The sequence below is a fragment of the Ostreococcus tauri genome (genome assembly GCF_000214015.3).
Source record: "Ostreococcus tauri WGS project CAID00000000 data, contig chromosome 16, whole genome shotgun sequence".
Taxonomy (NCBI): Eukaryota; Viridiplantae; Chlorophyta; class Mamiellophyceae; order Mamiellales; family Bathycoccaceae; genus Ostreococcus; species Ostreococcus tauri.
In genome coordinates, this window is record NC_014441.2 from 248,262 (window position 1) to 268,805 (window position 20,544).

General features: G+C 59.3%; 12 protein-coding genes across 12 annotated transcripts; 7 read left to right on the top strand and 5 right to left on the bottom strand.

Moving 5' to 3' along the window:
- Positions 1-20: 20 nt before the first annotated feature.
- On the bottom strand, positions 21-1,163 carry OT_ostta16g01470 (unnamed product; the record flags this gene model as incomplete). Its single annotated transcript, XM_003083549.1, has 1 exon — positions 21-1,163. One exon carries the CDS (start codon positions 1,161-1,163, stop codon positions 21-23), a length of 1,143 nt encoding a protein of 380 aa, XP_003083597.1.
- Positions 1,164-1,569: 406 nt separating this feature from the next.
- Positions 1,570-2,424, top strand: OT_ostta16g01480 (Tetrapyrrole methylase, subdomain 1; the record flags this gene model as incomplete). Its single annotated transcript, XM_022985539.1, has 1 exon — positions 1,570-2,424. The coding sequence occupies one exon, from the start codon at positions 1,570-1,572 to the stop codon at positions 2,422-2,424; it is 855 nt and encodes a 284-aa protein (XP_022840338.1).
- A 128-nt stretch (positions 2,425-2,552) lies between these two features.
- Positions 2,553-2,924, bottom strand: OT_ostta16g01490 (unnamed product; the record flags this gene model as incomplete). Its single annotated transcript, XM_022985540.1, has 1 exon — positions 2,553-2,924. One exon carries the CDS (start codon positions 2,922-2,924, stop codon positions 2,553-2,555), a length of 372 nt encoding a protein of 123 aa, XP_022840339.1.
- Positions 2,925-3,224: 300 nt separating this feature from the next.
- On the bottom strand, positions 3,225-6,008 carry OT_ostta16g01500 (Phosphatidylinositol 3/4-kinase, conserved site; the record flags this gene model as incomplete). The annotated part of the gene is made up of 1 exon (XM_003083552.2): positions 3,225-6,008. The coding sequence occupies one exon, from the start codon at positions 6,006-6,008 to the stop codon at positions 3,225-3,227; it is 2,784 nt and encodes a 927-aa protein (XP_003083600.2).
- A 123-nt stretch (positions 6,009-6,131) lies between these two features.
- OT_ostta16g01510 (unnamed product) lies at positions 6,132-6,995 on the bottom strand (the record flags this gene model as incomplete). The annotated part of the gene is made up of 2 exons (XM_022985541.1): positions 6,132-6,659; positions 6,879-6,995. 2 exons carry the CDS (start codon positions 6,993-6,995, stop codon positions 6,132-6,134), a joined length of 645 nt encoding a protein of 214 aa, XP_022840340.1.
- A 266-nt stretch (positions 6,996-7,261) lies between these two features.
- Positions 7,262-8,420, top strand: OT_ostta16g01520 (unnamed product; the record flags this gene model as incomplete). Its single annotated transcript, XM_022985543.1, has 2 exons — positions 7,262-7,576; positions 7,722-8,420. 2 exons carry the CDS (start codon positions 7,262-7,264, stop codon positions 8,418-8,420), a joined length of 1,014 nt encoding a protein of 337 aa, XP_022840341.1.
- Positions 8,421-8,794: 374 nt separating this feature from the next.
- OT_ostta16g01530 (Dimeric alpha-beta barrel) lies at positions 8,795-9,637 on the top strand (the record flags this gene model as incomplete). The annotated part of the gene is made up of 1 exon (XM_003083555.1): positions 8,795-9,637. The coding sequence occupies one exon, from the start codon at positions 8,795-8,797 to the stop codon at positions 9,635-9,637; it is 843 nt and encodes a 280-aa protein (XP_003083603.1).
- A 220-nt stretch (positions 9,638-9,857) lies between these two features.
- OT_ostta16g01540 (Pyrimidine 5-nucleotidase) lies at positions 9,858-10,736 on the top strand (the record flags this gene model as incomplete). Its single annotated transcript, XM_003083556.2, has 1 exon — positions 9,858-10,736. The coding sequence occupies one exon, from the start codon at positions 9,858-9,860 to the stop codon at positions 10,734-10,736; it is 879 nt and encodes a 292-aa protein (XP_003083604.2).
- A 203-nt stretch (positions 10,737-10,939) lies between these two features.
- OT_ostta16g01550 (Cobalamin (vitamin B12) biosynthesis CbiX) lies at positions 10,940-11,548 on the top strand (the record flags this gene model as incomplete). The annotated part of the gene is made up of 1 exon (XM_003083557.1): positions 10,940-11,548. The coding sequence occupies one exon, from the start codon at positions 10,940-10,942 to the stop codon at positions 11,546-11,548; it is 609 nt and encodes a 202-aa protein (XP_003083605.1).
- A 42-nt stretch (positions 11,549-11,590) lies between these two features.
- On the bottom strand, positions 11,591-15,718 carry OT_ostta16g01560 (Carbohydrate binding module family 25; the record flags this gene model as incomplete). The annotated part of the gene is made up of 3 exons (XM_022985544.1): positions 11,591-13,971; positions 14,025-14,532; positions 14,564-15,718. 3 exons carry the CDS (start codon positions 15,716-15,718, stop codon positions 11,591-11,593), a joined length of 4,044 nt encoding a protein of 1,347 aa, XP_022840342.1.
- A 539-nt stretch (positions 15,719-16,257) lies between these two features.
- OT_ostta16g01570 (Rubisco LS methyltransferase, substrate-binding domain) lies at positions 16,258-17,601 on the top strand (the record flags this gene model as incomplete). The annotated part of the gene is made up of 1 exon (XM_003083560.2): positions 16,258-17,601. The coding sequence occupies one exon, from the start codon at positions 16,258-16,260 to the stop codon at positions 17,599-17,601; it is 1,344 nt and encodes a 447-aa protein (XP_003083608.2).
- Positions 17,602-17,996: 395 nt separating this feature from the next.
- On the top strand, positions 17,997-20,522 carry OT_ostta16g01580 (Protein of unknown function DUF227; the record flags this gene model as incomplete). Its single annotated transcript, XM_022985545.1, has 1 exon — positions 17,997-20,522. The coding sequence occupies one exon, from the start codon at positions 17,997-17,999 to the stop codon at positions 20,520-20,522; it is 2,526 nt and encodes an 841-aa protein (XP_022840343.1).
- Between the last annotated feature and the right edge of the window lie 22 nt (positions 20,523-20,544).

A 20,544-nucleotide genomic window follows, 5' to 3' on the forward strand; every position in this document is an offset into this window, starting at 1 on the left:
GTTGATCGCCAAACGGACTACTACATCTTACGAACAGTGGTGAAATCGATGCCTCGATCGATCCACTGATTACGAAGAGAGACGAGGACGCGATCGAGCACGGCGTCGTCATCGCCGTACGCCGGAAGAGGACGGAAGATGCGCTCGCCGTGCGCGACGGCGATGGCGGCGCTCAAATCACGCGTCGCGGTTGCGTCGAGCGTGCCCTCGGGACAGATCACTTTTTGCACAAACGTGGCCTCGTCCACGAAATCAAAGTGTCCGGCTCCGCAGGAGATCCCCCACGGTGGGTGATCGCGCGCCACCGCGCCGCTCGGCGACGCCGCGAAGAACTGCTCATAATTTGACGAAGCGGGCGCGCACTCGCCGCCGTTCACTCCGCCTACGATCGCTATCGGTGGCACACGCGATGGATTCGCCTCCATAACCGCGAGCGATGACGGATACCCCGGTGCGATCGGTGCGTACACGGTGTTGTCCACGGGATCGAGCAGACACACCGCCTTGACGCGGTCGTCTCTCGTCGCCTGAAGCATCGAAATCTTCCCGCCGCGACTGTGCCCGATCAAGTACACGTTTTGCGAGTCCGCGTATGGCGACAGCAACACGTCTGAACCGATCCACGATATTAAATCATCCAAAATCGCCGCGCTCACGTCGTCGTCGAGCGTTCCACCGGCGACAGATTCCGTCTTTGTGTACGTCACCGCCACGAACCCCCACGAGCACAACCGCCGCGCGAGCGTCGCGTACGCGTCGCCATCGATCAAAAACCCGGGCGTGATGATCGCCACCGGATACGGCGCCGCCACATCACCCCTCGATCCGTCCTCGCTCGTCGACGCACCCGCATCGATCCCCCGGACGCCGCGCACCGGAAACAACGCGTCCACCGCGAACTCCGTGCGCGGCACGTACACCTTGATTCTCGTCAAGCAGCTCAATCCCGTGCACATGGGAAAGCACCGATCGCACGTGTGCTCCAACTGCGGGAGCGTTCGCACGCGATAGGGTCCCGGAAGCGCGTGATCGGGCGCGTGCTCTCCATCCGCGTCCGTCCCGCCCGCCCGCGCCCATCCGCGCGCCGACGCATCCGCCCCGAGCACCATCGCGATCGACACCGACGTCGCGAACGCGCGACGCGTCGTCGACGTCGACGCCATCGCGTGCGTCCTCGTTCGCGCTCGCGTGGACGTCTCTCCGTCCCTCGCGGCGTCGAACGCGTCGACGGAATCATCGTCGCGCGCCGATGGAATCGTCTCCATCCTCGCGCGTCGCCGCCCCTCGCGCGCGCGCGCGCGCGGGACCCGGGCGCGCGCGCGCACGACCCATCGCGCGGTCGCGGAGCCGTCGAGCGCGCGCATCGAGCGGCGGCGACGGCGTGTGCGGCGGCGCGCGCGGTGATGTCGGCGCTCGACGAACTCGCCGTGGCGAGGACACTCGGCGACGCGCGCGCGCGACGGTGGGACGCGCGCGCGAGCTCGACGGGACGGTGACGACGCGCCGGACGCGGGGGCGAGACGCGGGGTCGATCGACGCGAGCGTCGCGCGTGGAGCTCGGACGGTGGCATGTTGTACCTCATCGGCCTCGGACTCGGAAACGAACGCGACGTCACGCTCCGAGGCCTGGACGCGATACGGTCGTGCGCCAAGGTGTACTTGGAGGCGTACACGTCCGTTTTGGGGGTCGATGCGTCGCGCATGGAGGCACTGTACGAGAAACCGGTCGTCGCGTGCGACAGACGATTCGTCGAGCAAGGCGTGGACGCGGTGCTCGATGAGGCGAAAGATACGGACGTGGCGTTTTGCGTGGTCGGTGACGCGTTCGCGGCGACGACGCACGGGGATTTAGTGATTCGAGCGCGAGAGAAAGGGGTGGCGGTGCGAGCGGTGTACAACGCGAGCATCATGAACGCCGTCGCGGGAACCGGGTTGTCGTTGTACAACTTTGGACGGACCGTGTCGATTTGTTTCTTCACGCCGACGTGGAGACCGGATAGCTTTTACGATTGGGTGCGAGAGAATCGAAAGACCGGGGCGCACACGCTGTGTTTGCTGGATATTCGCGTGAAGGAGCCGACGGTGAAGGCGCTGTGCAGAGGCATCGAGGAGTATGAGCCGCCGAGGTTCATGACGGCGGCGACGGCGGCGACGCAGATGCTCGAGGTCGAGGAGACGAGGGGCGAGGGAGCGTATTCCGAGGACACCATGTGCGTCGCGGTGGCGCGCGTGGGGCAGGACGACGAGAAGATTCGCGCGTGCACGCTTGGAGAGATGCGTCGGGTGGACATGGGCGCGCCGTTGCACTCGCTCGTGCTCGTCGGCGACGTCATGGACATCGAATCTGCCATGCTCGCCACGCACGAGGTAAAACCAGAAGATTATTACGAGGGTGAACCGCCGTCGCAGATGCTGGACGCGTAGACATCCCTCGATTAAAAGTCGACAGTTGAAGTTTGATTTTTTTCTTTGTTAAAACACTCGCGCGCACGGACGAACGCGTCGCATCCCGAGCGCGTCTCGTTCGTCATCTCTCGTCTGATACGTCCATCTCACGGCGTCCCCGCTCGTCCTCTCGTGCACTCCGTCGCGCACCGCTTCAAGCACTTTTCGTTCCACCCCGGCACCCCGTGCTGCGCCGTGCACACCACCCGCGCGCACGCGTCCACGCACGCGTCCGTTCCGCTCATTCCGCACACCGTCACGCACGTGTGCGGCATCTCACTCTTTCCTAAACCCCCGAGCTTACTCATCAGACGATCGCTCGCGCACACGCGTTCGCACGCGAACATGGTTTCGTTTTCATCCACCGTCCCTCGTCTGACCTCGCTCGGCGGTCCCTTCGCCCCGAGCATCGCCTTCGCGACGGCCGCCGCCGCCGTGGCCGCGCCGATGGGCGCCGCGATCAGCGCCAGCTGCACCATGGCGCTATCACGGAGACTGAGAGAGAACGCGCGCGCGATTGAATGAAACGAACGGTTTCAATCGAATGAGTGAACGAACGAACGACCGTGCGATCGATCGAGCGCGCTCGCGGAACGGTGCGAGGGAGAGAAGAGAGGTGTGAGAAAGATCTCTGAACCGCGCGCGACCGAGCGTCGATGGGTTGACGATGGTGGACGACGCGGAATGATGATCGCGTGCGCGGTGGAGGGCCAGGCCAGGCGAGGCGCGTTGACAGGACAGAAATTTTCAATCACTACGAATGCTACGCGAACATCGCGCTAGAGGATGCCGTTCAGGATGCGCTGGTAGAAGTCGTACTGACGCGTGCTCCAAGCATCGCAGGAGTCAGAGATCAGTGCCTTGACGTTGTCGATGACTTCGTCTTCATTCAGGTGAAGAAGGAAACGTCTTCGCAGCTGCTTGAGCACTTTGGGTCCAGCAGAGAAACAAGGGCAGCCACTGTCGCCCATCATTTGCACCAGCAAGACGATGCGTGCGGCGTGCTTACGCACGGCGGTGAAGCCGTGGATCACGAGGGCCTTGTATGCGTCAAACGCGTCCGAGTTTTTGCCCTCGATGTCGCTGTCCATGAGCTCAAGGTACTCCTTGGTCAGCTTGAACGGGGCCGACTCGAAATTTATCCCGCCAGGAGACGTGGAGAGCATGAAGTTAAAGTCAATGTGGATCAAGTGACCATCTTCATGCATCAAAATATTGCCGTTGTGACGATCTTTTACTTGAAGTAGGTACGTCAGGACGGAATACCCGGCGAGAGACTCCACAAAGTTGGCTTGTGCCTCACGGAATTGTGGGGTTCCGACGCCGAATTTGCGTTCAAAGTGCGAGCGCAGCGTCGTACCACGAGGAGAGCGAGACTTGAGCGCGTGAATGCTCGGAGCATCTGTCACCGCTTCGATCAACGCACTGTGTGAGTTCGTCGTCAAAATGTCAAAGTCTCTGATCCAACAGCCCACTTTCGCTTCCCTAAAGATTTCGGCGAAAGTGCGCACGAGCTGCAACGCTAATAACTCCTGTCTGCAATTGTCACCAGCCTTGATGATAATCGGTCGCAGTCCCCATCCAGGAAGATTGCCGTAAGGAGACGACCTGCGAATGCGCTCGACCTTGTCCTTCCATGCTTCACCCAAACCACCAGCGCTACGCTTGTGAGGGGACGACGTCATCGTCGCACCGACACCGTTCGCTTTGGGCAGTTCGATTTCGTCCTCAACCGCGTTCTCAAACTCAATTCGTTCCTGCGATAGTCTTGTACCTTTTATGTGCGCCGCGAGTTCAATCAATGCAATATCTGACGGTTTACGCCGGTGCGGAGACTGTTGTGGTAAAGCCACGATCTTGTCCTTCGCGGCGATGACAGTCAGCGAAAGCATCTGACTTTTTTCGTCCACGGTGAGGATGGCGCTCAATGCTTTGTCCTCGTTCGAATCTTGTGAATCATCGTCGCTTTCCTTTCTAAAGTGCATCCTCCCCATGGACTCTCTTTCGAACGATCTTCGCATGCGCTCCTGGAAGCTGCTAGTCTCGAAATCGTCATCGTGTGCGTCTGTCGGATAAAAGTCGTCCACGTGCGGAAGACCGGCCGATTCAGTGGAAGACGTGGCGTTGTGCATCTCTTCTTGCGTGGGGTTTGAATTCACGACTTCCAAGCACACCAGGTATGGCGCCTTTTCACGACTGTTCAACAGCACGGCCTCTTCCCACGGGATTCGAATCACTCTTTCCATTTCTTTGTGACCCATGGGGAACAAGATACCTGTACCTTTATCCATGTGACGGAAGCGCTTATTGATCTGCAACAACTTGTATCGCAAAATCTTTTGGCGACCCTCGAGCGGGAAAACCCGCGACAAAGTCAACGAGAGCTCGCACAAGTCGTCCGTGAGCTTCATCGTCGCCTCGAATGTCTTTTTGCGCAGACGTAGTGCTCTGGCTCCGTCCTCAGCGGGCATTTCACCCGTCCCGCACACGCTGAAGAGTGTGGACAATCCGCTGACAGCTTTTCGCGGTTGCGTTACTTCCTTCGCCGTCGCTTCCTTTGCCAACCTCTCTTTGAACTCCTTACTCTTCTTCGCGGCCTCTTTCTTCAAGCCCGAGGGAGAAGACATGAATGAGAGCGCACGCGAGACACCGGCGAGAAATCCGTTCGATGCGGGTGGCGACTCTGGCACTTGCTTCTTCTCCACGCTCTGCGATCGAGACGGCGACTTGGCCATGCCAAAAATGCGCCTCGGCGGCGTCACCGGGATGGGGATTCCGGACGATTTCGACGCCGATGTTGATTTATCCCGTTTCAACGGGCTCGTGCCGAACGTCCGCTCGCCCGACGGCGCCCTCCGCAGGCGCTCCTCGAACGGCGCCTCCCACGTGCCGTTGGACACCGCCTCGTCCGCGCACCTATCCCTGAATTCCAGCACCGCTCTCTTATCCTCACCGTCCCCCGCGCTCGCCGCAAGCAACCAACAAATCTTCGTCGCCAACCTCAACGACCGTCTGCACGTCAACACGATCATGCGTTCCAACGACTCTCCCTGCTCGCCGCCCGAACCCGCGTCGATCGTTCCCTCTCCGCGTCCGCCTCGTCTCCGTCGCTCCATCCACATCGTCACGATCTGCGACAGATACCGCTCCAGTCCCGCATCACTACTCTCTCGATACAACCGCGCGCACAGATAATCGCTCATTCGCGCGTGTTCCTGCCGTTCCCACAGGTTACTCACCGCCACCCACTCGTTGAACACGTCCAGGGACTCAAAATAATCGAGCAAATGCGCGCTCGTGTGCCGCGCCGACGCCGGCGACGCGCGCGCGTCCGCGACATCGTTCGTCCCAGACGTCGTCGCCACCGTCACGCCCGCGCGCGCGTCCGTCGCCGTCGTCGGCGGTCCACCGACCGATGTCCCGAACGTTGCCGTCGATGCGTCGTCGCCGTCGCCGTCGCGCGATGTCGCGGCGTCCGAGCCGAGGCGCTCGATGGAGTCCACGAGCCACGCGCCGCCGCTCTCGTGCCGGCCGTGCCGTCGCGGTCGAGGCCCAGCGCGCATGGCGACGTCGCGATGCGCGGGGACGGGGGCGATGGGTCGGTCGTGCGCTGGCGTGAACACCCGAGACGATGTGGATCAAATGACAGTCGTCGCGTACGCGGAGGAGGCGGGCTAGGTGGGCAGCTACGGATGGGTGGGAATCGCGTCGTCGGCGTCACCGGCGTGGTGTCCATGTTTGTGCCTGTGCCGACCGAACGGACGGAAGTTCTCGGGCATGCCCACGAACTGTAACGATCGCCACTGCTTGAAGACAAAGGCGCACGTGGCGCAGTTGAGGACGACGACGAGCGCGGCGAAGACGAGGGACGCCTTGGCGTACGCCGCGTTCTTGCACACGGAGTAATCCGATTCGATCACCGTGGACGTACACGATATGACGCTCAGAGAGACGAAGGCGATCATGCACAGCGTGAACAACGCGTGCACGACGAATTCGGTCCCGGGCGGCGGGCCGCGACTGAAGAGATACAACCCGATCAGCAACACGGTGTACACCCAAAACGCCGCGTAGACGCCGACCACACCCTTGAACTGATAGAAACTCGTAAACCCACACCCATTGACGCCGCAATTGTTCAAAGTCTCCATCTCCGGTCCCGCCAGACTCTCCGTCTGTCTCGCCATGAACGCAAACGCCGTGACGGAGAGCACCTGCAAATCATTATGAAAACAATAATCCCGGGTCAGTCTTTCCATCGAATCGCGTCGTTTCAATCCTCCGAACGCGATAATCACGGGTCGCGTCCGCATGCGCGAACGCGAACCGCCCCGCGGTCGATTCAGAGCCGACCGACCGCTCGAACGCGTCACAACACCAAAAGACAAAGAAAAACAAACGAAATCAATCGTTCTCCTCGTCGCTCCACGCACGTTCTCCACCACGAGCGCTCGAAACTTTGGACTATGTAAGAGCTTATAGTTCACCGCCATGTCATCGCTCAACGTCGCCGCGGTGCGCTTGAGCAACGGTGCCTCCGACGTCGCCATCGCCGCTCTCTCCACGCCTCGAAGTGACGCTCATGGTATAAAGTGCACTAATATACGAGGTTTATGGTTTTTGCGTTTCGTCGGCGCCCCGACGACCGCGCGCGCGGCTCGAATCCTCACTTCTCGCTCTCGGGCGGAAGTCACCTCGCGCGAGCTCTCGCGCGACGTTGGCGCGGTTTTCTTCTCGACGCGTCGCGTGATCGTCAAGGTCGCGCACGGACGCACAGAGACGGAAAACTCGACGCATTCGTTCGAATTCTTCGACAATGGCTTCGAGAGCGAGAGATCTGGAGAAATCTCTCGCCGAGCCGTGGCCCGCCCATCGATGCGCGTCCTCGCTCGACGACGCTTTAGTGTGCGAGTTGAAAAGTCGTTTCGCGATCATGACCCCGTTGGCGAGGAGAGGGGCGCTGTACGCGAGCGTGTTGGCGCCGAAACGAGCGGGCGCGAACGCGCGCGTGTTGGCGCTCAGAGAGGTCGCGATCGAGGATTCCGATGAATGGGCGCGTCACACGGCGATGGCGATCGATGGGAAGGGTGAACGTTTTGACGTAGATCGCTTGCGTATCGAGGTCAAGGCGGTGCGTGAGAACGAGCGAGTGAACGCGCGAGGAATTCGACTCGAAGCGACGGCACTCTACAGTGAACCCTAGCCCGGACTGGACACGACAAGAGCGTTGCGACACTGTACTGACCATTTATGCTCGTGATTTTGACTCGACTTAGGTCGACGTTGTGGTGAGGTCGATTCGAGAGGCGATAGCGAACGCGAACGCGAGCGGTTCAGTGGTGAAGATGACGTCCAAGGCGGAGATGTACCTGGCACCGAAGAGTGGTTCGAGCGAGACGCACGGACACTTCACGCTTCGAGAGCGCAGGGCACCGAAGAAGCGACCGATTTCTTCGGGACGCCCAACTCCGATGGCGAACGTGTCGACGATCAACCGCGCGGCAAAGCAGGAGGCTTCGATGTTCGCTCCGACGCGAAAACCTATGAGCGGAGGTGCATCCTTCTTGAGAGACACTAGTCGCGCGGGCAGTTTTGGCGCTCGAGCGAGAGCCGGTGCCGATCGTCCGGGAGCGAAAACGATGGTTATCGATGTTGCAGAGGCTGCCGCGTTGGGAGTGTCTGCATCGGCGGACCCGCTCCGAATGCAAGCTCAGGAGGAGCGCGAGCGTAAACGTCAACGCGAAAAGGAAGCAAAAGAGGAGCGCATCAAGCGCTTGATGGAAGAACGGGAGGCGAGGAAACAGGAGGAATTGAGTCGGAAGCGACAGCGCGATGAAGAAATTTTGGAAAAGAAGAAGGCATACCGAGCAGAAATCGAGGCGAAGCGAGCAAAGCAACGCATCGACGAAGCACAAAAGGACACCATCCACACGCCGTCGCCGACTGACGACGCTCCGAGCAGAAACTGGTCTTAAAAGAATCCCGAAATTGGAAAGCCTACCGGTACAAAAGGTAAACAAAGGGAAATCCAAATCATGCGCACTCGTGAGCGCGGCGCGCACTCGTGAGCGCGGCGCGCACTCGTGAGTGCGTGAAATCTTTAGTGTATTAAAATCATTGAGCGAGCGATTCACTCGAGCTCCGCTCTTGAAAGCGAGTTGTACATCGCGACGGAAAACAGACAGCACTGGGGGCAAAACAAAAAGTAGAAAAAATAGAATCGATCCGCAGGAGTGTAGAGAGAGCAATCTGTCGTCCAACCATACCCGATCCCAAAGCTCAAGCCCCCTCAACCGTTCGGCACCGCGCGCGCGCTCGACGCCCCCTTCACATCACCGCGCTCCGCGAGATGTGTATTCGTTGCAAATCGCTCAAATGCGCATTTGACCTCGCCGCGAGCTGTGCCTTTAAGTCTAACTCCATCGCCAACGGCTTCGCGTCGACGTCCAATCGCTTATTGTCGACGTCATCAAAAGCGAACCCACCCAGCCTGTACGAAATGCGGACGTACGACGTCGAACCGGCGAGGATCGGTGACTTCTTACGCGTGTGCGAACACCACGCGGCGACACGAAAGCGTGTCGCCCCGGGGTTTCTCGCGTTCTTCGTCACCGAGCTCGGTGGAGAGACGAACGAGGTGACGCACTTGTACAGGTACAAAGATTACGACGAGCGGGACGCGACGCGGAAGCGCATGACGACGGATCCAGAGTGGCAGAAATACCTGGAGGAGGCGAAACCGATGCTGAAAAATCAGAGGGCGGAGATTTTCTTGGAAGCGACGAAGGCGACGGGGTCGGTGGGCATGGAAGCGGATGACATCGCGAAACGGGCGGAGGCGAGTGGAGCCTCCGGAGCGAACGGAGTGTTTGAGCTTCGACGATATCAACTCGAGCTCGGGTATAACCCGATCCCGAAGCTCGTCGAGCTTATGGCGGGTGGATTGCCGAGCAAGCTCGCGAGCGACGAGGCGGGGAAGTCAAGCCTGGTTTGGATGGGATACAGCGACGTCGGAAAATTGAACCAATTCGTCGAGCTGTGGCGATACGACACCATGCAGGATCACATTCGCGCCAGAGAGACGGCGCGAAGTGCCTCAGCGTGGAGACAGGCCGTGAACGACATTGCGCCCATGGTGCAGATGTTCGACACCAGACTCATTCGACCGACATCGTTTTCTCCGGTGCAGTAAACACCCAGACCGAACTGAAGAAACACTCGAGTCACGTGTCGACGTTGACCCAACTGCAAACACGCGACGCGCCGCTTCATCGACGATGAAAACTCGATGAATTCATTGATACGTTTTGAATGATTTTTCTCAATTTTTTACAAATTTTTTGCGCGCTTCCTCCGTCGTCGCTCCCCCACCCGCCTCGAGCCGCGCGGGCGTTTGAACGGGCCCTCATTCCATGGCCTCCACCTCCTCGATCGTCCTCCACGCCCGTGCAGCGCCCGCGAGAGGCTCCATGGACGACCACCGAGCGAAGTACCTCGCTCCTTCCAAGGCTGTGAGCTCGAACGACGACGGTGCGTTGACGAGCGCGAGCGGCGAAGAAATGAAACCGAAGCACGCCGTCGTCTTCTTCGACTGCGACGATTGTCTGTACAAGAACGACTGGCGCACGGCGAACGTGATCACGGCGAAGATCGAATCGTACACAACGGAGCGCTTGGGGCTTCCGCACGGCGCCGCGTACGAGCTGTATAAGAAACACGGGACGTGTCTCAGAGGCTTGCAAAACGAAGCGTTGTTACACGGAGAGGAGGAGTTGGAGGAGTTCTTGGAGTACGCGCACGACATACCGTTAGAGATTGAGCGGGATGAGCGATTGCGGGAGATGTTGCTCCGAATGAAGACGCCGAAGTGGGTGTTCACGGCTTCAGTGGCGGCGCACGCGAAGAGGTGCTTGGAGGCTCTGGGCATCGAGGACTTGTTCGAGGGTATCATCGACGTTCGAGCGGTGGAGTGGGAGACCAAGCACTCAACGAAGGCTTATGAGGCGGCGATGCGCATCGCTGGCGTGGACGATCCGGCAGCGTGCTTGTTTCTGGACGATTCCACGTCTAACATGAAGACGGCGCGCGTGATGGGATGGACAAACATCTTAGTCGGCACGCACGCCAGAGACGGGGGACACGAGATCGAATGCGAACACGCCGATCACATTATATCCACCGTGCACGATTTCGAGGCGCTCATGCCCGAGCACTTCCACCCATCAGTGGATGGCGTTGAGGACGCTGTTCCGAATGGAACGAAAGTGCAAGCCGCCGTCCCGGCCCCGTAGACCCCATATCTGTTCCCGCGCATAATCACAACCGTTGATAATAATTTATGATCATTCTTTCGCACATCTGATGCGCGAGCCGAGCCGTGCGCGCGACGAACGCGATCACGAGTCGAGCCTCCGCTTGCGCAAGCGCCTTCTCTCTCACACGCGTGCCAACCTCACACCACCGCACGCCTCGCCCGCCGCGCAATCGAACCACCATGCGCACCACCACGCACGCCGCCGCCTCGACGCGCGGTGCGCGTCGCCCATCGACGAGAACGTGCGAGAAACACGCCCCAAAGGCTTCGTCGTCCCGCTCGAGGAATCTGTCCTCGCCCGGGCGTCGCGCGATCGCTCGCGCGTCGATGTGGAGCGACGACTCCGCGACCGAAGACGTTCTGGGCGTCGTCATCGTCGATCACGGCTCGCGAAGGAAGGAATCGAACGCACAGTTGGAGGTTTTCGTCGAGCAGTACGCGCGCGTGACCGGGCGGGACATCGTCGAGGCGGCGCACATGGAATTGGCGTCGCCCTCGATCGCGGATGCGTTTGGTAGATGCGTGGATCGAGGAGCTAATGTAATCGTCGTGGCACCTTTCTTTTTGTCGCCGGGACGGCACTGGCAGGAGGATATTCCTCAGCTTGTGAAGGAGGCAGCGGCAGCGCACTCAGGCGTGCGACACTTGGTGTCAGCACCAATCGGATTGCACCCTCTCATGGTCGAAGTCATAGATTCAAGAATGCGACACTGTTTAGCGCGGGCGAAGGGAGAGGTCGACGCGTGCGACGTGTGCGCGGGCTCGAAATTTGGGTGCCAGATGTTGTGATTTGCACAAATATTCCAACAAATGTTTCGGAGTCTCATCTCTTCACTTTCTCGCCGCGTGGTACAGCTCGATGTAATCCAGCGCGGGTCTGTTCCAAGAGAAGTCGCACGACATACAATTCGCTTGCAGGTCGCGGAACTTGGCGGTATCATTGTAGAATAGGTCGATTGCGCGGTTGAGCGCGTAATCAATATCATGCGCCTCGGTGCCGTCGAACTGGAATCCGTTCACAGGCATTCCCTCCCAGGCAGCCTTTGCGTGGTCGTGATCATAATCGTACACAGTATCGGCCAAACCACCCGTGCGTCGAACAACAGGAACGGTGCCGTAACGCATCGCGATCAGCTGAGATAAGCCGCACGGTTCAAACATTGAGGGAACGAGCAGCATGTCAGCTCCGGCGTAAATGAGATGTGAAAGCGGCTCATCAAAGTACAGATGCAGCGCCGCATCGTTAAAGTGGGACTGTTTGAGGTGGTTAGCCATGTCTTCGAACTCTTGCTGCACCTTCTTGTCCGGAGCGCTTCCAAGAAGCACGACTTGACACCCTCGCTCGATCGCCTTGTAAATTGCATGCTTGATCAGGTGGATTCCCTTTTGATGCGTCAGACGCGTCACGACACCAACGAGCGGAACGTCTGGCCTGTTCGGTATGTTGCTCCTCGCACAGAGTGCCGCGCGGCACGCCGCCTTGCCTTCGACCACGGAGCCCATTTCGAAGGAAACAGGCAAGTATTTGTCATCGGACGGATCCCAAATATCTGGATCGATGCCGTTCACGACACCGTGAAACTTCTCAAGTTGATGCGAAATTGAATTGTGTCCGGATACTTCTTGCGCATACGTCTTCGACACAGTCGTTCCGATTTGAGTGTAATCCATCGCCTCGCGAACCAACCCTTCACCGAAGTCGAGGTTGTGGATGGTGAAGACGATGCGAGGATTGTCCAAACCGTACTTGTGATAGTCTTCCCAGTAAGCCTTCGCAACTGGCGCAGTTTGCCAATCGTGACAATGAATGATGTCTGGTTGGCGACCACTCTGCAGCATCCACTCCAAAGCAGCGCGACTGAAGAAGCCGAACCTCTCAGCGTCCGTCATAGGGATCTCCAACCAATCGGTGCCGTAAATCATCCCCACTCTGAACATCCCGTTTTCTGGATCAATGAAGTACGTCTTGACACCCTCTACGGTGCCACTGAAAACCTTGTTGTAGCAACCACCCCAGTGAAATCCATTTTCTTCCTTGAGGTCTTCGATAAGATCGTATTTGAGCGTATCGTACTTCGGGAGGACGACTTCAACTTTATGCCCCTCAGCTTGAACTGCGAGACCCAAAGAAGTAACGACATCACCGAGGCCACCAACCTTGGCGATCGGCGCCATTTCGACGCTGACACTCATGACATGAAGTGGTTTATCCTTCACAAAGATACCGTTTTCATCCTTTCCACCGATAACTTTGAGGTGATAATCCATGTTGTTGCGATTGTCGTACAGCGCACTGTCATGCGGGCCATTGGAGAACACGAAGTCCATCATGTACGTATCCTCTGGCACCTTCAACTCAGCTTGCATTCGCACTTCGCCATTCACAGTCACTTTGGCCATCTGCACGTTAAACTTCTCTTTATGCGACCATCTGTTCCAACCTCCGATGATGAACACGCTGGCAGATCCATTCAGCAATGTGTTGTTTGGATTATAGTACAACTTGACAGTCTGCCCTGCTTCGAGTTTTGCTGGTTCTGTGAACAGCACGTGCTCTCGCTGCCTGATCGTGACCGCTTCAGCCTCAGCTTTCGCCTCAGCTTTCGCCTTTTTACGTTTCTCGCGCTTGATCTTTTCAGCCGCGTCCTTTGCCTCGCGAGCAACAGTGCATTCCTGGAATCGCTCCAACACTGCGCTCATCCTCGAGATTTCCAACTTTCGCGACGCGTTGAGAACGGGAACATGGAAATCACTCTTGTTATTGTTGTCATAAGTCTGCGATCCGTCACTGAATACGACATCCATTACCAGAGCAGTGACAGGAACATCAATCGTGGCGATGAACACACCTCCTTGCGACTTCTTCATTTCCACCTGAGACGCGCCCATCCAATCATTTACACCGTAATGCATAACGATGGACTCTCGACCGTGCAGAACTCTATCGTTAGGACAGTAGCGCACTGTGACGGGTGATCCGGGGATTGGCAAGGCCGGCTCCACGCTCCACAGCTTTGAGTCAGCTGGTGATATGCCATTCAAATGTACACAAATCTTGGAGAATTTATGAGCGGTCTCGTTGAGGATATCATGCCAGTCTTTCGCAGCAGATGGAATCTGTAAGGAAAGCTCCTCAACTTCCTTGTACATCGCTTCAACGTCAGCCGCGAATCTCGCTTCGATTCGAGCTTCGTCATCAACGCTGACTGGAACTCGAGTTTCACGCTCAGCCTGAGCAGTCACAGCCGATGCCGCAGCGGCTTGCGCTTCGGCAGCGGCTCGGGCTTCGGCAGCGGCTCGGGCTTCGGCAGCGGCTCGGGCTTCGGCAGCGGCTTGCGCTTCGGCAGCGGCTCGGGCTTCGGCAGCGGCTTGAGCGTCGGCAGCGGCTTGCGCTTCGGCAGCGGCTCGAGCTTCGGCAGCGGCTCGAGCGTCGGCAGCGGCTTGAGCGTCGGCAGCGGCTCGGGCTTCGGCAGCGGCTCGGGCTTCGGCAGCGGCTCGGGCTTCGGCAGCGGCTTGCGCTTCAGCAGCGGCTCGGGCTTCGGCAGCGGCTCGGGCTTCGGCAGCGGCTTGCGCTTCGGCAGCGGCTTGCGCTTCGGCAGCGGCTTGCGCTTCGGCAGCGGCTTGCGCTTCGGCAGCGGCTTGCGCTTCGGCAGCGGCTTGAGCGTCGGCAGCGGCTTGAGCGTCGGCAGCGGCTTGAGCGTCGGCAGCGGCTTGAGCGTCGGCAGCGGCTTGAGCTTCACTAGCTTTGGCTTTGGCAACCATCGCATCAGCGGCTTCAATATTGATACAAACGTCTGTGTATGCATCATCAACTTCACGCAATATCTCCTCATCGGCCACATCAGAAGTGCCTTCGTTCAAAAATGTATCTTCAGCCTGCTCTGCGGCCCGCAGTTTCGCTTCAATACCCTCGCGCTCGTCACGCAACTGCTGCTCTTGAATCAAGAGTTCCTTCAAAAGTGAGCTAACCTCGTCGTTCCCGCTCGTCGCGAGCTTCTCGACCTTTGAAAAGCTAGGCTCAAATTTTGCAACCGATCCGTTCGATGCGATCGTCGACAACGGTCTTCCTAGTCCCTTGAGGCGTTCCGCAACTTGCGGCGCGCGCTTGGCACTTTCTTCGCGCAACTGAGCCATCCTTGCATCTACCTGAGCTCTCACTCTGGCGCGAGCTGCAGCTTTCTTCTCCTCCAGCGTCAAACTTCGCTCGAGCTTCGCACTAGACTCCGGAGACTTCTTCACGAGGACAGTTTTAGACAATTCCTTAGCGATTCTATCTTTTTCCGCCTTCGCTTTCGCCTCAGCTTCCGCGGCGAGCACTTGGGCTTCTGCCTCGGCCCGCGTCTGAGTCTCTGCGGCGCTCGCCACTTCCGTCGCAGCCGTGTGCACGACTTCTTCACGCTGTTTTGACGCCGCCACAGACTCTCTCTTAGCTCGTAACTTCGCGTTTTCCTCTTCGAGCGCCCTCAACTGCATCAAAATTTGTCTCTCCTGCTCCAACTTTTGCAATTCTTCCATCAACGCCGCGTCGTCATCAGCCTCGTCAGACGAGCTCTCGTATCGCGCCTCCGCCTTTGTCGGCGCTCCTCCGATCCGCACCCCACTCACCCCTACACTCTCCCCCCCCGCACCGCTCTCTCTCAACTCTCTCTTCACCCGATTAATCTCCTTCCGCACCGCTCGCACGTCCGCCGCCCGCGGTTGCTCCCCGCTCGCCCGCGGCTTGAGCATCTCCCGAAGCGTCGCCTCCAGCACCTCCAACTCACCCACGAGCCCATCCCGCCCACCCTCGGACACCGCGGACGCGATCGTCCCCCACCGCACCCCATTCCCCACCCGCACCGCCGTCGTTTTCGTCCACGCGCTCGACCGCGCACGCATCCGTCCGCCGCGCATCCGTCCGCGCGTCCCATCCGCCGCGATCGCCCCCGCGCGCGTCATCCATCCCCCGAGCGCCGACATCCCTTCCCGCGCGCGTCCACGCCCCTCCACCTCTCGACGACACCACCCTCGACCGAACACCTCGGACCGATCTCCGACGATCGACCGCGACGACGCGTCGACGACCGCGCGCGCGTCCGGTCGCGTCCCGTCGTGTGGATAACGCCCCACCGCTTCCCGTCGTCTCCCGCGTCCGCGCGCGCGCGCGATCGACGCTCGCGCCGCGTCCGCGCCTCCGTCGTCCCCCCACGCGCGCGTCCGCGCGCGCGTCGACGTGTGCGGCGCTCGCGTCGGCGTCGGCGTCGACGCGCGAAGTCGCGGGCGTCGCACACGCGGGTTTTGTTTGTGTGCGCTCGGACGGGTTTTGTTTTGTTTCGTGTGCGCTCGTATGGGTTTTGGTTCGTGTCCTCTCGTATGGGTTTTGTTTTGTTTCCTCTCGTCCGGGTTTTGGTTTGTGTGCGCTCGTATGGGTTTTGTTTTGTGTGCCGTCGCCCATCGCGACGAATGCGATTCATCCAATGGTCGGCGCGCGTCCACGGCGCGGGACGGCGCGGAGCGCGATGGCGCTCGCGCGCGCGGTCGTGTGCGCGATCGTCGTGATGGCGATGCGCGCGCGCGCGATGCCGGACGCGAAGGACGAGGCGTTCGTCGCGTGGTTGGACGCGGGCGCGGTGGTGGACGACGGGTCGACGGGCGACGGTGGGCGATTCGTGTACGCGGCGATCGAGGACGAGGACGGGACGGGGGGGGGGCGGCGACGAGGAGTGTTCGCGCGGGAGAGCGGGACGGGAGGGACGATCGCGCGCGTGCGTGAGGAGCGCGCGGTGCGAGCGCGGGGGACGACGGCGACGGTCTCGAACGAGAGCGCGGAGTGGGCGCTCGCGATCGAGCTCGCGATGGAGCGGGAGAAAGGAGTGGCGTCGAGGTATAGACCGTTCGTGGATTCGTTGTACGAGCGCACGCCGGCGAATTCGACGGTGGTGTCGAAGAAGGCGCGCGAACGGCTCGCGGAACATCACGCGGAGAAGGTGATGCGGCGGTACGACGAAGACATCGTCAGGGGTTGGAACGCGGCGGTTCGGACGTTTCGGACGTTTCCAACGATTTTTCGCGCTCAGGATTTTACGAGATCCAAGTTTGAGGAGGCGTTGGCGATCGTGCGGGCGAATTCTTTCGAGGTGACGCGCGCGGACGGAGTGCGCGAACGTGTGCTCGTGCCGCTCGCGCATTTGCTCGTGCACGACACCTCGAGCTCGGTGCCGTGCGTGAAGATGGTGGATGATACGTTCGTGATCAACGTCGACGAGCATCGAGCGGGCGATGAGCTATCTTGCAGTCACGGAGAGTACTCGGACGCCGAGACGTTTGCGCGCTTCGGCACGAGCGCAGTCTATTCAGAGGAGAACAACGCGAGGGATGTGATCACGTTCACATTTCCAGACGAAGTTCATCTCAAGGAAGAAATTGGTTCGTGTGGTCCCGCCGAGGACATCGGTTTCACGCGCGACGGTGCGTCGGCGGAACTCATGTGCGCGTTGCGGCTCGTTTCGGCAAACGCCACCGAATGGAGCGAAATGCGAAAGCCCAATTTCGACCTGCAGAGTCTGAAAAACCGCCCATTGAGCGAAGAGAGCGAAGTCGCGGTTTACGATGCGCTCTTCGCGACGCTCACGGACTTGCTAAACTCGTATCCTTACAGCGATGTCGACGACGAGCATTTATTGCGCGGCGATCGCTTAGCGGACGATGAGCGCCGCGCGGTTAAGATTCGTCTGCGCGAAAAGCGCTCGGCGCTCAGGGCTTTGAACACCGTGCAATACCGCGGTCGCAAAGCGTTGGGGGGCGTCTTGTTCGACAAGCACTTCTCGCACATCATGCCAACGCGTGTAAAGGACGAGCTCTGACGCGACGCTCACTACTCCATCGAAACGAGTTGGAAAAATCGTAGAAAAATATAGAAAAATACACTCTAGCGTCTCATTTCCTCGCGTGGCGTTTCTTTCCGAGATGTCGCGTCGACCATGGAGCCCGGCTCGCCGAGGCGCCCGCCGCGCCACCCCTCAGTGTGCGCCTCTCGCGTGACCCCAACGATCGACCGACCCGACCACGACCGACGCGCTGGGAGCCCGCGTGGGCGTTGATGCGCCTCGCCCGCGCTCGCGCACGCGTCGTGAGAGGGGCGAACGCGTCGGCACGGACGAAAAGTTCCGCGCTCGTGGCGAGCGGAAAACTCGACGCGAAGCGGTCGAGCGCTCGAAGCGTGAGAAGCGCGAAGACGACCGCGAGGACGACGGTGACGATGGTGTCGAGCGATGACGCGGCGACGACGACGCGGGTGCGCGTGCGCGAGGTGCTGTCGGCGTGCGCGGACGCCGCGTCTCGCGGCTGCGAGGAGATTCGGCGCGTGCAGCGGAAGCGAGATGAAGCGGCGAGCGACGACGAGACGGCGTTCGTGGTGACGAGAAAGGACGAGATGGACCCGCGGTCGGCGCTGACGGAGGCGGACCTGGCGGCACAGGCGGCGATTGTGAGCGCGCTCGGCGCGGCGTTTCCGGAGGTGGCCGTGGTGGGCGAGGAGGATGAGAACGAAGACGCGGCGCCGTCGAGTCCGAAGAAGGGCGCAAATCTAAGATTGGATCTCATCGATGACGTATTGTCGTCGAGCGGCGCCGTGGGCGAGGCACTGGGGGCGATGGAGGTGGATGCGAGCGACGTAACGATTTTCGTCGATCCAGTGGACGGGACGCGAGAGTTCGTCGAACAACGTTTGCACGCGGTGCAGTGCCTGATCGGCGTAGCGGTTCGAGGACGGTCCGTGGGGGGTATCATCGGTTTGCCGTTTCCGGAGGGAGACGTCTCCTCGAGGGAGGCGTGCGTGGTATGGGGATTCGCCGCTCCAGGAGCTGAGAGCGGCGTGTTGGGCGTCATTGGAGAACGCGGACAACAAATGCCCGTGTCTTACAAGGAAAATTTAGATAACGCGATGAGATGCGTCACGGGTGATTCTAAGAACGCCGCACTCAAGGAAGCGACGGCGATTCTGTCGAGATTGATTTATGAAGAAGGAAAAATGCACGCACACGGATACATCGGCGGCGTTGGGAATAAGATTCTCGCTGTCGCAGAGGGCCGCGCGGATTACGCGATCATGCACTTTGGAACGTCTTTGTGGGATTCTTGTGCGCCCGAGGGTGTGCTTCGAGCGATTGGTGGCAAGGTGACGGATTTATTCGGAGCACCACTCACACACTCTCGAAACGCTCCCACCGGTTTGGTGAACCGGCTTGGGGTGATCGCCACTGGACCGGGAGTAATACCGAAACACGACGATATTTGCGCCGAGATGCGAAAGTCTGAGCCGCTACGTAACCTTCAAGACCGATGCAGCGGTGGTGACAGCGCAATCGCGATGTCCAACGTCGAGAATCCTGCGCAAGCGTTCGACGTTGCCAGATGCTTGGATGGCTCCCCACTTCGTGTGGCAGAAATTGCGCGTTCGATTGCAGGAAAGGTTGGCGTGGACGTCGACGAGGTTAAGCTCTTAGGTTATGCCTCGCCCGAGGACGACGCCGTACGCGGGTTGATGTCGGACGCGTGTCGGTTAACATTTAAGTGGTCGGAAGCTGGCGAGAAGCTTGGTCTGCCGCCGTCGGCGTTTTACAAAAAAGTTGACATGGGCAATCTCACCTACATGCGCACGAAAGCCGTCACGCAACCGCTGAAAATCGGTCGTGATAGCCGATCGTATCGCATAGAGGCTTCATTTTTGGCCTCGAACGCTTGCGCGTCACTGAAAGAAGCTGGAATCGACGCGCCCAGATGCTATGCCGCCGACCTGCGACCGAATGATGCGGATCCGATCGAGAGTAAGTTTTCTCTCTTGCTCGAGGATTTCAGAAGCGAAGACGGATGGCATCAAGAGCGAATGCTTCGTGCCGACCAAGCTGAATGTGCCCTACGAGCCTTGGCTAGGATGCACGCTTTCTTTTTACCAGGAAGTAGATATCGCCAATCCTCCCCAGAGAATGACAACGAGCTGCGCTCGTGTGTGTGGCCATCAGGTGGATATTGGCAACCGAATTTTCAACCGTCAGAGCAAATGGATGTGCTGGAAGAGGCTTGGAAGACGCACATGGTGAGCTTTGGGGACGCTTGGAAAGCGGACCCACATATGTCGAGTTTCGACGTTTCCACAGTCGGCAAGCGATTGCAAAAGCATGCGAAACGCATTGGAGCCGAGTCACACCCGTTCAGCGCGTGTCCGGGAGCAGATGACGTCTTAGCCGAGGGAGGATCTCGACTTCACGCGATACATACTGTGATTCATGGCGATCCGAAACAGGGAAATATTTTTGTGAAGAAGCGTGACGATTCATGGGACATCGGACTGATCGATTTTCAGTGGACTGGATTCGGATTGCCAGGCACCGACCTCGGACACTTCATGTGCGCATCTGTACATTACGAGGCACTGGGTATAGATGGATCCGGACTCGAAGAGACGGCGCTCGTGGATGCCTATTACGAATCTTTCTGTTCAGCCGCTGTCGAATTTGGTGCAGCGACGAGCGTGGAAAATGTCGAATGTGAACTCCTTTCACGAGATGAACTTCAAGTGCAGTATGAGAACGGCGTGCTCGACACATGTCGGTGCGTCTTTGGCTATCAATGGCTCCGTGTGAAGGCGAATCCGCAATCACTCGCCGCGAACGCGATGTCCATTGGTCGAAATTCATACAACAAATCGTTGCCAAACGCGCTGTGGATGGTTCGCGCCGCGAACAAGTTCTTACAAAACCGCGAGACGCGTGCGGCAAAAAAATAGTTTCGTGTTGAACGTTGAATGA